At 33.1% G+C, this 14680-nt stretch overlaps 1 protein-coding gene across 1 annotated transcript; it reads left to right on the top strand.

Moving 5' to 3' along the window:
- The first annotated feature begins 5448 nt into the window (after positions 1-5448).
- LOC133677077 (protein SCARECROW-like) lies at positions 5449-9502 on the top strand. The gene is made up of 2 exons (XM_062098914.1): positions 5449-8230; positions 8838-9502. Exons 1-2 carry the CDS (start codon positions 6177-6179, stop codon positions 9358-9360), a joined length of 2577 nt encoding a protein of 858 aa, XP_061954898.1. The 5' UTR covers positions 5449-6176; the 3' UTR covers positions 9361-9502.
- The last annotated feature ends 5178 nt before the right edge of the window (positions 9503-14680 follow it).

Below are 14680 nucleotides of genomic sequence, written 5' to 3'. Positions count from 1 at the left end.
TGTTCCTCTTAATTAAATATAGACTAAAGAAAGGACGGTTTTTACTGAAAAACAAATACTTATTTATTTAACAAGTTAATTTAAATTAACTTTATTTTTTTATTTTTTAATTAATTTTTTTAATTTCAACATTTAATATTGAATTTTTTAAGAATTCAACTTCATATTTTTTTATTTATTTTCTATGGGTATATCTTGGCCTCACAATCAAGGTATCCCGTTTTGGTATTTTAATCTCGGTTAAATCGGGTTGTTTTTTTCTAAGAGAATATCTTAATCTCATGACCCGGGTCTTTCAACATAGAATTTGCTTTTTTAGGGTTGTTCCCATCTTATAACCCGGGTCGCGGGTTTGACGGGTTAACTCAATTGACCCAATTTTATTATTTAATATTGTGTTTAATTGGAAATTACGCTTCATGATTTGTTTTGATTTGTTTTTATTAGATTATCCCGATCTTATGACCCGATAATAATGCTTAATGAGTTAATCCAAGTTGACTTGACTTGTTTTTTATGTCATTTTTTAATTATAATTTTTTATAAATTTCATCATTCAATATTGAGTCTAATAAGAGTGATTGAGAATTGAGTTTTATAATTTATTTTCTATCAAGTTATCTCAGTCTTATAATCAAAATCATGAATTTAACAAGTTAATCCTAGTTCAATCAAGTCATTTTTATTCGTAGAGTTATCTAGTTTTGGTACAAAATAAGAACATACCTTGAACTTCTTTTAATTTAAAAGTAATATTTCTCATAAGCAAGAAGCACAACTTTCATTACCAGATGCTAATGCTTTCATTTATTCAATGAATTAATTTTTAAGATAATTAGCTTTAATGTCTAATCATCACTTATTTTTAAGTTTTTAAGATAAGTTTTTCACGCAAGTCGTGTTTCGATAAATTCCTATCCTTCCTTCTTTCTTTCTCTTGAATAAATTATTATATGTGAGGAATTAAAATATTTATTCGAACACAAAAACAGCATAAAATTATATAGAATGTTTCTTATACATCATAAGCTATAATTTATAACTTATGGCACAACGAATGCATATATTACTTTGCTTTTATTATATAAGTCATTGGATAAAGTGTTTGGTGAAGAATTAAGGAAGAAAAAATTGTGAGACATAGATTAATTGTCCTGCACCACCCCCAATTCAAATAATATTTACTTTCCATGCTAGTCATAAAATAATCAAGTGATCAATTGGTGTTACCACCTTCCATTAATGGGAAACTCTGTGGATTAATGTTTTTTAAATTATTCAATGAATAAAATACCTATTTTTTAATCTATATTAATAAGGTTATAAGTAGTTTGAAGAAAAGGTTTTGGTATATCTATCGAAAAGCTTCACCAGTTTTCCATGCATAAATATTTAAAAAATAAGCATAAACAAAAACTTTATGAATCATTTGGTTCGAAGGAGACTTCTTTTATTAGTATGGATTACAAGAAACAGAGTAATAAATATTTTATGAATTCTTTCGTCCAAAGGAGTTAAAGATAATTTAAGACCGTGACATAGGTTTCCACACACATAATTAAGAGAAAAAAATAATGATTTAATTTAATGAAATTTGATTTAATTTTATTATTTTTAAAATTTTAATTATTGACTCTTTTTGACTTATTTTAAGTATTTTTACAATCATGATAGTTAAAACAAAGTACAAATAAGGTACAATATGAGTGATTTAAGAAGCTTACTTTATATTATTTAAGATTTGATGTGATGCATATATAAGATTATAATGGAAAATAAAAGATTAATCTATTTTTAAATAATTATATTAATATTTTAGCCTATTATTAATTAGATGTTTCATTATCATATATAAAAAAACATTATTTTTTTTCTATGGAATTTCTTCTATGGAATTGAATTGATTTTTTTTTCTAAACCACATCAATATATTTAATATTTATTAAGATATTTGTGTTTAATCAAATGTTTAGACACAATGGAAAGTCCTGAGCTGCCAAAAAATTAAGACTGAAAAACTCATGAAAAAAAAGAAGAAAGGATGCAACGCCTGAAAAACTCGCGAGAAAAATCCAAATTTTCCTGATAAACACTGTTTCAATCCACAATCAATATTTACTGAAAATGCATAATATATATATATATATATATAATTGAGCTCCTTTGGGTTTGTTTGTAATAATGTTATCTAGCCAAGGACGAGAAGGAGGTTTGTAATGAATTAATTACATGTCTTTGCCTCGTACTATGGTCTCGAAACTGGCATGAAATGTCTGCAGATGTAGTTGTAATTTAAGGTTAATCCACTTATATTCGAAAGTGACATTCAAAGTCAAATACCTATCAACCACCTTAAATTACGAGGGAGTCGTCGTCTTCTTCTTCTTCTTCTTCTTCTTCTTCTTCTTTTTCTTTTTCTTCTTCTTCTTCTTTATTTATTTGGTCCATAACTTTTTTCTACTCTCTATGATAACAGTGCTACATACATAGAAAATAGCTTATCTAAGTAGCCACAACTATATATTGGAATACATATACATGCCTTAAATATGGGTGTGCGTCTTACTCCTTTATTCTACATTAAATTAATAATAAATAATAAGTGAATACTGAAAACTTTAATGAGTTGATAAAAATATTTAGATTTGTGACTTTACGACGTAAATATTTATTTTGTATATAAAATAAGTATATTGAAAGCCAACACCCATTACGTTAATATATATTGGTATCCCAATTTATACTGAGAAATTTGTTTACTATTAATTTCTTTTATAAGAAGAAACATGATTATTAATTACATTAATTAGGTATGCCTCACCTTAGCTTCAACTGAAATTGGCTACTAAGTTGGAGGGGATTTCTATGATGCTCAAATTATAACTATGTACCAATAATTACAACATAAGGAGAGATGGATAAAAGGGAAAAAAGAGAAATATAATGGAGAAAATAAAGATAAATAATTTATAAAAAATAAATAGACTTACATGTGGTTTTTTTCTCGTACTTGTGTCCATTTCTCTTCCATGTTGTAAGTATTAGTTATGTAAACTTGAACATCATAAATTTTTCCCTCGCTGCATGATTATTTCTATATAAAATGTAATCAATACTAGATGTTAGGGGTGTTCAAAAAAACCGAAAAACTGATTAAACCGAGAAAACCGGAAAAAAAAATAACCGAAAAAACCGAACCGTGAAAAAAAACCGATTAAACCGATTAAAATTTTGAAAAAACCGACCGGTTCGGTTCGGTTTCGGTTTTTTAAGTCTGGAACCGGAAAAATCGAACTGAACCGAACCGAACCGGAACAAAAAGAAACCGGAAAAAAACCGAGCCAAACCGAAAAAACAGAGTCAAATCGGAAAAAACCGAGCCAAAACCGAGCCAAACCGGTTTGAACCGGTTTTTGCTCTAAAAAACTGAACCAAACCGAAACCGGTCGGTTTGAACCTGTTTCGGTTCGGTTTCGGTTTTTTTTTTTAAAAAAATTCGGTTTGGTTACTTTTTTTGATAAAAACCGAACCGAACCGAACCGTGAACACCCCTGCTAGATGCTCACATCTTTGCAGGAAATTTATTTAATTAGCATGATAAAAATAAATTATGGATGAATGAAAAATTAATTTTAAAGAAATTTTGATTTTCTTACTCTAAGAACAATTGATATTTTTATAAATTTAATTCCTGATTTATGTTGGCTAATTAAAAGTTGATAATTATAGGAATTAATTCTTTTTAATTCTTTAATTTTTTAGCTTTTAAAATTCACTATAAAAAAAAGTGAAGAAAGAGTTTGAAACTTGATTTTTTTTTTCCAGATTTTACATACTCTTCCTAACCTCATATTTTAGTGTTTTCTTATCATTTTAAACTTTGGTTTTCCTCTTAAGTCTAGAGTTTAGATCCATCTTGTTAAGAGATATTTGAGTTTTATATTAGGAGGCATGTTGCAGACATTCTAATTGTATAAGTGAAGAGCCATAAAACTTTGAAATGAAATGATTCACAATTGACAACAAAAAAAAAAATTCACTACTAGGACTTTAATCTTATATATATATCAAGTTTAAATATATACTTAGTATGCATGCTAGTATTGTTTTTTTTATATTTAAGGTTGAAAGCATGTTTGTCTTTACTTGTATTTTGCATGTTTATAGATTTAAAATTATATGCTATTATTGTAGGTTTATTTTGAACAATCTTTTATGCTTTGTATGTTCTTATTATAATAAACTAAATATTTTTATAAATTAGTTTAATATAATAGGATAAATTTTTAACAACAATCTTCTCTTTCTCTCTCTTTAAAACAACCCCTTAAAATTAGTTTATTCTAAAGCTGACATCTAGCTATTGTCAATTGTTCTAAATGATCGTAAATTTGATCTTTTTTCTTATTAATAGTTTCATATTATCTTTAATTTTTTTAGTCTAATCTAAATTTTTCTTATTTTTTCTCCTTAAAATAAATGTTGGCGGTTGTTCTCTAACTAGAAGGAGAAAATGGATAATGATTAATTATATTTTTAGATCTTTCATCAGCATATTTATATAATGCAAACAATTTCCTTATTGATTAATGATGACTAGGATTACATGTGTGTGTATGTAAGATGTGATGATCAATTGTTATATAAATAGTGTAGGTTTAGGATTTTTAGTTGATTTTCTTTGTCTTTTAAATCATTAACAAGACTATTTATTGATGTCCAAAAGACTATTTTATACTTTAATTGTTTTTTTTTTTTGTCAAAAAGCTAGTTATGCGTTGTCTGGATGCATAATAAAAATAGTGATATAATTATAATGAAATTACCATTTTCCTTTTATTGAAAAGAAATGTTATAATCAATTATGATATACTTTAGGGAAATCTCAAAGATTCTCTTAGCTTTAGAAGGAAATTCGTCAATCAGTCTCATTAACAGGAAGGAAGAGAGGGATGGATGAAATAAGAGAGAGATTGGTCATTGGTAAACGTGGTTGATTGACATGGATTAAATAGAAAAGAAATATAATAATTAATATAGATTGGACATGCATTAGCTAGCGTAGGAGTGGTATAAATTAATTACGAGGATCATTGAAATAGCCGTTGATGGGAATGTGACCGGAAAATGTCAAACAAGCAACGACGAACTACAAACAAAAATCCCATCAACCCCAACAATGCTGCTCTGCTCTAGCCTTTGTGCTGTTAGATGCATTCACCATGCCAGCCCATCTCTCTCCCCCTCTGTCTGCCCTCCCTGCAACTAACATTTGCATTTAATATTATTAAATGCCCATTATTAACAAGAAACAGCAACAACATGCATGTCCTGCTTTGCCTTGCCATATGCTCATATCGTGACCAAGCTAGCTAGAATTAATTAAATCCATGAACATGCTCGTTGATCTCCACACATATACAATACACACACATAAAGGACACCTTACTAAATGCCATCCGCAATTAACCACCCATATTTCCATCGCCCACAAGCAGCTAGCAGCTAGCAGCTGAGGAGCAGCACCTCCCATACGTACATAGACATTACACACACAGCTCCATCCCCTCCTGGCTACCAGTAGTACCCCATTCAAGTTACCTTTTCAATGTTTCTCATTTGCGAGAAGACTCATGATCAGAAGCATCCAAAAGGCAAGAAGACTACGCCATACTTGCCATTTTAAACCCACTTACTCAAACAATTAAATTTCAGCAAGCAGCAGCACCATTAGCCGATCGAAGAAATTTCTAGTAACAAAAAGTTATCGGAGGTCGTGTAAGTACTGTTTTTGGGCTTAGCTAGCATGTTGCAAGATTTAAGAATCCCCATACACACACACATCACTTGACAGCAACTTCAAGTTCTTCCTTTTCTTTCCAAGTATTTAATTCTCTACTTATAATATTATCTACAAAGATCAAGAAGAACCAGTCGAGGCCTAGCATCTTCTCATAATCATCTTCTCCTGGTTCTCTTGTATTTGCTGCCTTCACTACTACTTCTATTATTACTAGTATAGTGTATTGGTTTAAAATGGCAGCTGCCTCATCTTTGCTCCGTCATATCAACAGCGCCAGCATTAATAGCGACAACAATAATATATCAAAACAGTGGCACCTAGAGCAATAACGACACCACCAGTATTACTGCTTCATTGACAAGTGCCTCCCTGCATGCAGCTTACCAACGGTGGCAACAACACTACCAACAGCAGCAAACACCCCGCACCCACACCAATATCATTAGCAGTACAAGTAAAAGCAGCAGGTGGGAAGATGTTGAGGAAGAGGATGGCTTCTGAGATGATGGAAGTGCAATCAGCGATTACTCCCCAAAATCATCAGAGGTTATCTCGAGGTAACATCATCAGTAGCACCAACGTCTATTCACTTTCAATATCAGACAACAACAACGATGATGATGATGATGTTATTGGTATGACTAGAAGTACTGGTGCCTCTTCTTTTACAAGTTGTTCCAACAACAACAATATTAACCCTAATAACCCCAACTCAATCTTATATCCAGTCCTCAACTACTCTGCTATGACTTCTATGCTACCTTCTTCCACGAACTTGACAGCAAGTACGTCAGGCGTGTCTGCTTCTCTGTCTGTTTCTGAGTTCTTGTCTCCTACAGTACTTTCCACCAACTTAATTACTAGCTGCAACGACACCCACATCCACACCCAATCCCAACTCCCAGCCGTCTGTGGTTTCTCTGGTCTACCCTTGTTCCCTCCAGCTGAAATAAAAAGAAACAATATCCGATCAAACGCCGCCGCCGATCCAACGCCCGGCCTCATCACTACCTCTATTACTGCTCCTACTACTAGTACTCCTGCTTCAGCTTCCATGGAAGATGCCACACCCGCCACTGCTTGGATTGATGGCCTCATAAAGGACCTACTCCACACTTCCACCAACGTGTCCATTCCTCAGCTCATTCAGAATGTGAGGGAGATCATCTACCCTTGCAACCCCAATCTGGCCTCCCTCCTCGAGTACAGGCTCCGGTCTTTGACAGACTCAATAATCCCGGCGCCCAATATTCTCCCGGTGGAGAGGAGTAGGAATAAGGAGGCAGCCGCAGCAGTATCATTACCGCTTCAGACCCAGAGGCGTTGCAATCAAGGTCATGCCTCTAATTCTGGGCTCACTCTTGATCTTGACAATATCGTCTCTAATTCCGCTCCTCCAGTTTCTTCACATGTTAGTCACTACTCTAACTGGGGACCGACGCCACCTCTCATCTGCCAACCAAACATCCAACAGCAACACCAGCAGCCACAAATCCACCTTGTTCATCATGATCAGCATCTGCAACAACAGCAGCAGAAGCAACAAGAGAGCCCTTCTTCTACTTCCAATGTTACACCGACTATTCTAGCATTAAATCAAGGACAACCTCCACAACAGCAAGCACAAGATCAGCAGCAGGAAAAATCATCTTCTGCGGAGACAGAACAGGTAAGCAGCAGCACATCCCCTCCCTCTTCATCAGCAGCAGCCAGCCGAGATAAGAAAGAAGAGATGCGGCAGCAAAAGAGAGACGAAGAAGGCTTACACCTTCTGACCTTACTACTCCAATGCGCGGAGGCCGTCTCCGCTGATAATTTTGAGGAAGCTAATAAGATGCTACTTGAGATCTCGGAGCTGTCGACGCCATTTGGAACTTCAGCGCAGCGAGTGGCTGCTTACTTCTCGGAGGCTATGTCTGCAAGGCTGGTCAGCTCTTGCTTGGGGATATACGCCACGCTTCCTTCAATGCCCCAAAGCCATACCCAGAAGATGGCTTCGGCCTTTCAGGTGTTCAATGGGATTGGCCCTTTCGTCAAGTTCTCTCATTTCACAGCCAACCAAGCGATACAAGAAGCGTTTGAAAGGGAAGAGAGAGTCCACATCATAGATCTGGACGTCATGCAAGGTTTGCAGTGGCCTGGGCTATTTCATATCCTAGCATCTAGGCCAGGTGGACCACCATATGTCCGCTTGACTGGGCTGGGGACCTCTTTGGAGGCTCTTGAAGCAACGGGGAAACGTCTGTCTGATTTCGCACACAAACTGGGACTTCCCTTTGAGTTCATTCCAGTGGCCGAAAAGGTTGGAAATTTGGAGCCGGAGAGGCTTAATGTGAGCAAGAGGGAGGCTGTGGCCGTCCACTGGTTGCAACACTCGCTCTACGATGTCACCGGTTCCGATACAAATATGCTTTGTCTGTTGCAAAGGTATTAACTAAATCATCATCATCATCATCTCTGACTACGTCTTAAGTATTATTACTTACTCACAAGATCATAACACGAGATCCCATACCTAAAAAAGGGTTCATAATATATAATCTGATCTCATTCTCCTCCTCTCTTTCCTATTGATTTTCTTTTCTTATACAAAAAAGCATTTCTTTTTGACTTATAACAGACACATTTTCCTATATATATATATTGTAGGAGCAAGCTGGAGCTTATCAGCTAATAAAAAGTTTTGTTTTCGTATTATATTCTATACATCAAAAGGGTAGATGCTAATGATAATGACTTCAAATTTATTATTTTTCTTGTACTAGTAGATATGATTTTGGAAGTATTGGATTAATGAATCATATTATCTTGAATTTGCAATGAGATTTAGTGCATGATTTGATATCCACATATACTCTATTTTGTTACTACAGTATACACATAAATTTAAATTAAGAGCCAGCCCCAGCCAGCCAATATTAACCGTTCCATTATCCATGTTGAGCTAGTTAAGCTAGGTTATGGATAAATTAATTTAGCATGCACCACGCTCGTGGTCGCTAATGGGATGGGGTGGATATGGATTCTGTTGCAGGTTGGCACCAAAAGTAGTGACTGTGGTAGAACAGGACCTAAGCCATGCGGGATCCTTCCTGGGAAGGTTTGTGGAGGCCATACACTACTACTCCGCACTGTTCGACTCCTTGGGAGCAAGCTATGGGGAGGAGAGTGAGGAGAGGCATGTAGTGGAGCAGCAGTTGCTCTCCAGAGAGATACGCAATGTATTGGCCGTGGGAGGTCCTTCCAGAAGTGGGGATGTCAAGTTCCACAACTGGAGGGAAAAACTACAACAGTCCGGGTTCAAAGGCATCTCTCTTGCTGGGAATGCTGCTACACAAGCCACTTTGCTCCTTGGCATGTTCCCCTCTGATGGTTATACATTAGTGGAGGATAATGGCACCCTCAAGCTTGGTTGGAAAGACCTTTGCTTGCTCACTGCTTCTGCCTGGAGGCCTTTTCACGTTACTCTTGAAACTGCTACTACCACCCCTCACCACCACCACCACCACCAACAACAACAACAACAACACCACCACCACCGCTTTGTCACTGCCTAGCTAGCTATCGATCTGGTTAATTTGCTTGCCTACTTTTCAATGTTGTTACCAAACAGCATGAATTAAACCTTTTTGTCTCCATCCCATTTGTCTTCTACATTGGACTATGGATATAAAAAGCTTGCAGAGTTTTTATTCTTCATGTAGATTAACCAGATGCTTTTTTTTCAAGAAAAAAATTTCATCCGTTTTCTGCGTATAAGTTACAACTAAATTCACATAATTGTTATGAAAAAAACACGCAAATTTCAGGTGACTATTTAACATTTTTGTTAATTAAAACTAATTTTTATCAATTGATACATTAATCAAGAAAAAAAATAAAAATATGTTGAGATTTCTCTAAAAATTAAAAAATGTATAGTTAAGGGAACTGGAAAATATATATCAATGGTATAATCTTTCATGTAAGAAATATAACTTGCGTCCTCACGAGGGGGTTTGCCTTAAAAAACATCACGGTTTAACATGTCAATAAGACACGCCAAATTAAGGTCTCATGGAGTTGAAGTGAATGTTGACCTGATACCGTTCCGTGACATCCCAAACTTAGAAAAGGGGCTTGATATGGAATTGAGCAGCCTATGAACTTACAAATACAAGACCAAAATTGGGTTCGTTATCCGTACCATCCACTACTAAAAAAATTACTATTATCATCGGATAATTCCGTTACTAAATTCAGTAACGTATTTGCAACAGATTGCATATTTATTATTTTTTTAATATTAACAACAGGTTTTATCAACGGAAAATCCGTTGTTAAAGGTAACATAAAATTTGCAACGAAGTATCTGTTGCTGATGGAAAAAATAAATATTTAAATCTTGATCTAAAATTAAAATTATACAGACCGTTGATGAGGTATTTAACTTTGACAATCTCAACCGTTAATTAGCAATCCTAAACTTACACTCTCTCCCCTTCAGAAACATAAATAGAGCAAATAAACAAACAACCCAGAAAATTAATTAACTTGCAGTGAATCTCTTCATCCCCTTCGTCCCCTGATAACATCCATAACAGTAGAAAAACAATTAACTTGCACTCTCTTCTTCATCGATCTGCTTTTTCTTTGTCCCTAACATTTTTTCTTTATCTTCTTCTTATTCATCTCCAACATCCCTAATAGATTCAATATTTTTTCGTAAACCACTAAAAACACAGACCCATGACAACATTCCACTATACCCATCATTGTCACCATCGAACATCCTGATTTACCCCCACTCTTTGTATATGGGTTGGATTTTGTATTCTTTTCTTCAATAATTTAGGTAATTAATTTTAGAATTTATTTGTTTCTCTGTTGCAATTAAACTTACACTAAAAAGTTTTTACCTAACTTTCCCAATCTCAGGTGTTCTTCTGTCATGTAGATTTCATCTTGCTCGCCCAGAACTCAAGAACACAGGTAACAAAAAAATTTTGATCGATGCTTTGAATAATGGTTTTAGGTTATTCATTTGATAAAATAAGGGTTAATGAACTGTAGTCAGTCCAAATCTATTTATGAACACAAGTTTCTCTCCCATGTTTGCACAGAAATACATCATCAGGCATAAATATAGGGCATAACAAAATTAGCAACCCCCACCCACCGCACTGCCAAAAACATAATAAAGAAAAAATACCATATGGTTAACAGAAAATTTATCCTAAGATTATTCTCACTTGGTGCTTCATTGTGTATTTAGAACAGTTAATCAATAGGTTTCTTGAATCTTTAACATACTGAGAAAAAGTTAATTATTGAATTAAGGGCTAAATATGAACAACCATTAATTCCATTTTTTTTCCAGTTTAAATTCATATCAAATTAAGTACCTATAGAGATTTTTGTATTTTATCCAGCGAAAATTTATCCTCAATGGGGAGGGTGTAAAGGAGTGTCTCTAATTTAACTGTAATTAGCTGTCCAATTTTATCTCAAATTCAATGAGTGTATCTCTTAAAAATTTATTAAAAACATTTTTAGAATATAATGTCACTGTCGTTTACTATACCTAGAAACATATTATCCACCTCCAAATTAGTCCCTATAATAAAATATCGATAAGGATAAGAGCATGTCCCTTAAGAAGGCCATTCAGCGCTTAAACTTGGAGATTTGAAGCTCAAATTCAGGGATGAGAGGTCTAATCATATAGGTAATTGTGTTGTTGGTTCATCCATTATGTAGATAATCTGAAATGAGGCTTGAAAGATTATGCTTGACTAATATATTTTTAATTTTGTTTGGATTTCTTGTGTTATCTTAGATTTTATGTTATTTTTCTTTTATGTTTTAGGATTTGAATTCTGTTACCTAGGCATTATAAATTATGGATTTCTTTTCCTTGTTCTTATTTGAATTGTGTGGTACATTTTCAACATTATTAAAACCATAATTATTTGACCATCCATCTCTTTAATTAAATTGATTCTTTACACTTGGTCTTACAAATTCCAACCAAGACTTCAATAAGAATAGCACGAATGGTGAAACATTTAACATGTTGCTCTAGACAGAGAATTATTATTGACCAAACATATTGATCTTACAAAGAGAATTAACTTTGTTAGGGAGATTTCTTTTTAATAAACTACAAATAAGAAAATCATGGTTAAACCTATTTCTTCCTAAACGAAGAGCAGAAACAAAGGAAGAAGTATACATGACTATTAAAGAGTTACCTTTACATATATGTTGTGAAATTGAGTGTCAATGTCATATGCGTGAAACCTGTGGTAAATTGCACAGATTAAAATAGAGTGAAACCATTAAAACTTATATTTGGTTGAGGAAAATATAGAGATACATGCATAGAACTTACACCAACATCTGAACAACTTCAAGCTGGAATGTAATAGTGTGTTTTGCAATCTATGTTGGATTTAATTAATTAAGAACTACTTCTGTGTGAAAAGCTTCAGTAAGTGTTTCATCTCTTCATTTGGTATAACCAACCAACATAGGGTCACTTTAAAGCAGATAAAACTTAAATGGTAAGAAACAAAACATACAAAAAATTTTTGAAATGATTAAAAATATCAGGCTATTGAACAACATATGTTCAAGATTGAAATTTTTTATTAGATCTTAGAAAAAAAATAAATTGTTATGAGAGGACAAGTGGCAAAAAAATATAAAAAATATAAGAATTTAATATTGAGTTTTTTTCAAACCAAAGAGACTAATCATTATTTCACTAAGAACATAAGGATAAAATATGTGCTGCATAATGTGTATTAGCAGCTTGTTTGCATCTTCGGACAGATACAATATCTAAGGTAAATCAAAATGTGCCCTAGAAGGTTGTTCACAACTGCTTGAAGTGTATGCACTTCCTCTTAAGTCTGTTTTCAGCAACTCTATTAGAACGAGTACAACCAAACACAAGTAGGAAAATAGATGTCTTTTGTCTGTGAATACCATGGTTTGCATATCTACTTACAATAAAGATTCTAATTTCTATACCAGAAAAATCATTGATTGTGAACCTAATTTACAGATAATATAAAAGGATACGCAAATACCTAATCAAGTATAGAAAAGGTTGACTAATTCCATGGTTGTGACAAAGAAACAGTTGGAATGGACACCCCTAGCCCTTGTTTTCCATGTACGGCAGATTTAAGCACATTGTATTGCTCAGTCACAGACTTATACAGAGCCTCTGTACATACCTCCTTAGCCTGTTATAGCAAAGCCAGCTCATTAGATACAAAACATCCAGGGGACAATATGCAGGCTCCAACAGTTCCCATGAAACAATTGAGTGTTTATAGATTTAATATTGAGTTTTTTTCAAACCAAAGAGACTAATCATTATTTCACTAAGAACATAAAGATAAAATAAAAACCAAAGCAAAAGAATGCAAAACACACTCTTAAAAAATACAAGCCAGTGTAAGAATATTATAAAGCAGAAGTGAATATGGGAGTAACCAGGCACACAAGGAAACTTCAACTGGCAATTTGCTTTGCTAGGCTAAAGATTCAATTAGATGAACCATAGGTACAAGCATTGATATCACTGCAACACATCTAAATAAAAGCAACTTAATGGTACACTTAATTTTAGTTTTTGGGGATGGGGCTCATATACCAGTACTTTACAATAACCACCCATATTATTTGACCAGAAAAAGGGACAAATAAAATATTTTAAAAAATGTAACTTTTAGAAAATAATGGCCACATAAAGAATCATAAATCTTTGTAATGCTAAAAATCACGGACTTACAACCAAAAGGATGCAGATTCAACAAGATGCTGGTTTTTCTTTTTTTTTTTGTTTTGGGGGAGGTGGCAGGTTTACTATTTTTCTATCTATCCAAGCTTATTCACCATAGGTTTTAAATTGAATGTTTGTGTGTGTATGTGAAAAATAAAAATTGAAACCATGGCAAAAGTTAACAAGACACCAGGTTCACAACTGACAAGCATGCATCTCTTATTGAGAAAGTTAGGATAAAATATAGAGAGGCGTAGTATTGAAACCATGGAAAAAGTCAATAAGACACCAGGTTCACAACGGACAAGCATGCATTTCTTATTTAGAAAGTTAGTATAAAATATATAGAGGCTTAGTACCTAGTGTTGAAATGTAAATCTTATTTAGAAAAAAAATTTGTAACTATGTTGGTTGAATTATTATAACATAATTTTTAAATAACAATATTTTTAAATCCTTAATGAAATGGATAAATAACAATATTTCTAAATCCTTAACATAATTTTTAAATGAATTAAATTATGTAATTGAATTCAATTTTAATGCTTAAAATATATGTGAAAATGAATTGAATTAGAAGTCTTAACTATTTTTTGTTATAAAAAATATTTTTAATTTATACTCATTCAATCTATTTTCCATGTATAATTGGCTGAGGTGAGAGAGAGAGAGAGAGAGAGAGAGAGAGATCAATAAAAAACCAAAAAAAAAATGAAAGAAAGAAAAAGGAAAAGGAAAAAAATAGTAATATATTTTATAAGAAATAAAGATATCTCGATGAAAATTGATGCTAAACATACAAAGATACAGTATTGTCAAGGGTTTCTAGAATAAAAAAAAAACATGAAAAGAAATAAAGTTTGTGTTAATATGAATAATTTTAGTATATTATTTTTAATATTAATTTCAAGATAGATTACTATGGTAAATCAAAGTTAAATATTAAAGTTTGTTTATGTGGTACATATTTTATTTTAAATGATTGTTTAAGTACTGGTTGTTAAGGAAGTATGCTTATTTCTAAAATGCTTATTGGTGTTATCATGTTAATTAGATTAATATGGATGATCGATCGTGGATCTATCATCGTCTTATGAATG

The sequence above is a fragment of the Populus nigra genome, chromosome 17 (genome assembly GCF_951802175.1).
Source record: "Populus nigra chromosome 17, ddPopNigr1.1, whole genome shotgun sequence".
In the NCBI taxonomy this organism is placed as follows: domain Eukaryota; kingdom Viridiplantae; phylum Streptophyta; class Magnoliopsida; order Malpighiales; family Salicaceae; genus Populus; species Populus nigra.
Note: the sequence above shows the minus strand (reverse complement) of the source record. Positions and strands in the feature narration are given on the sequence as shown.

What these genes read in the sequence shown, in the direction of transcription:
- LOC133677077 (XM_062098914.1), top strand. Translation starts at nt 6,177, where the DNA reads ATGCAGCTTACCAACGGTGGCAACAACACTACCAACAGCAGCAAACAC. An exon ending in ATGCTTTGTCTGTTGCAAAG is followed by an intron (nt 8,231 to 8,837) that starts GTATTAACTAAA and finishes ATTCTGTTGCAG; the next exon opens with GTTGGCACCAAAAGTAGTGA.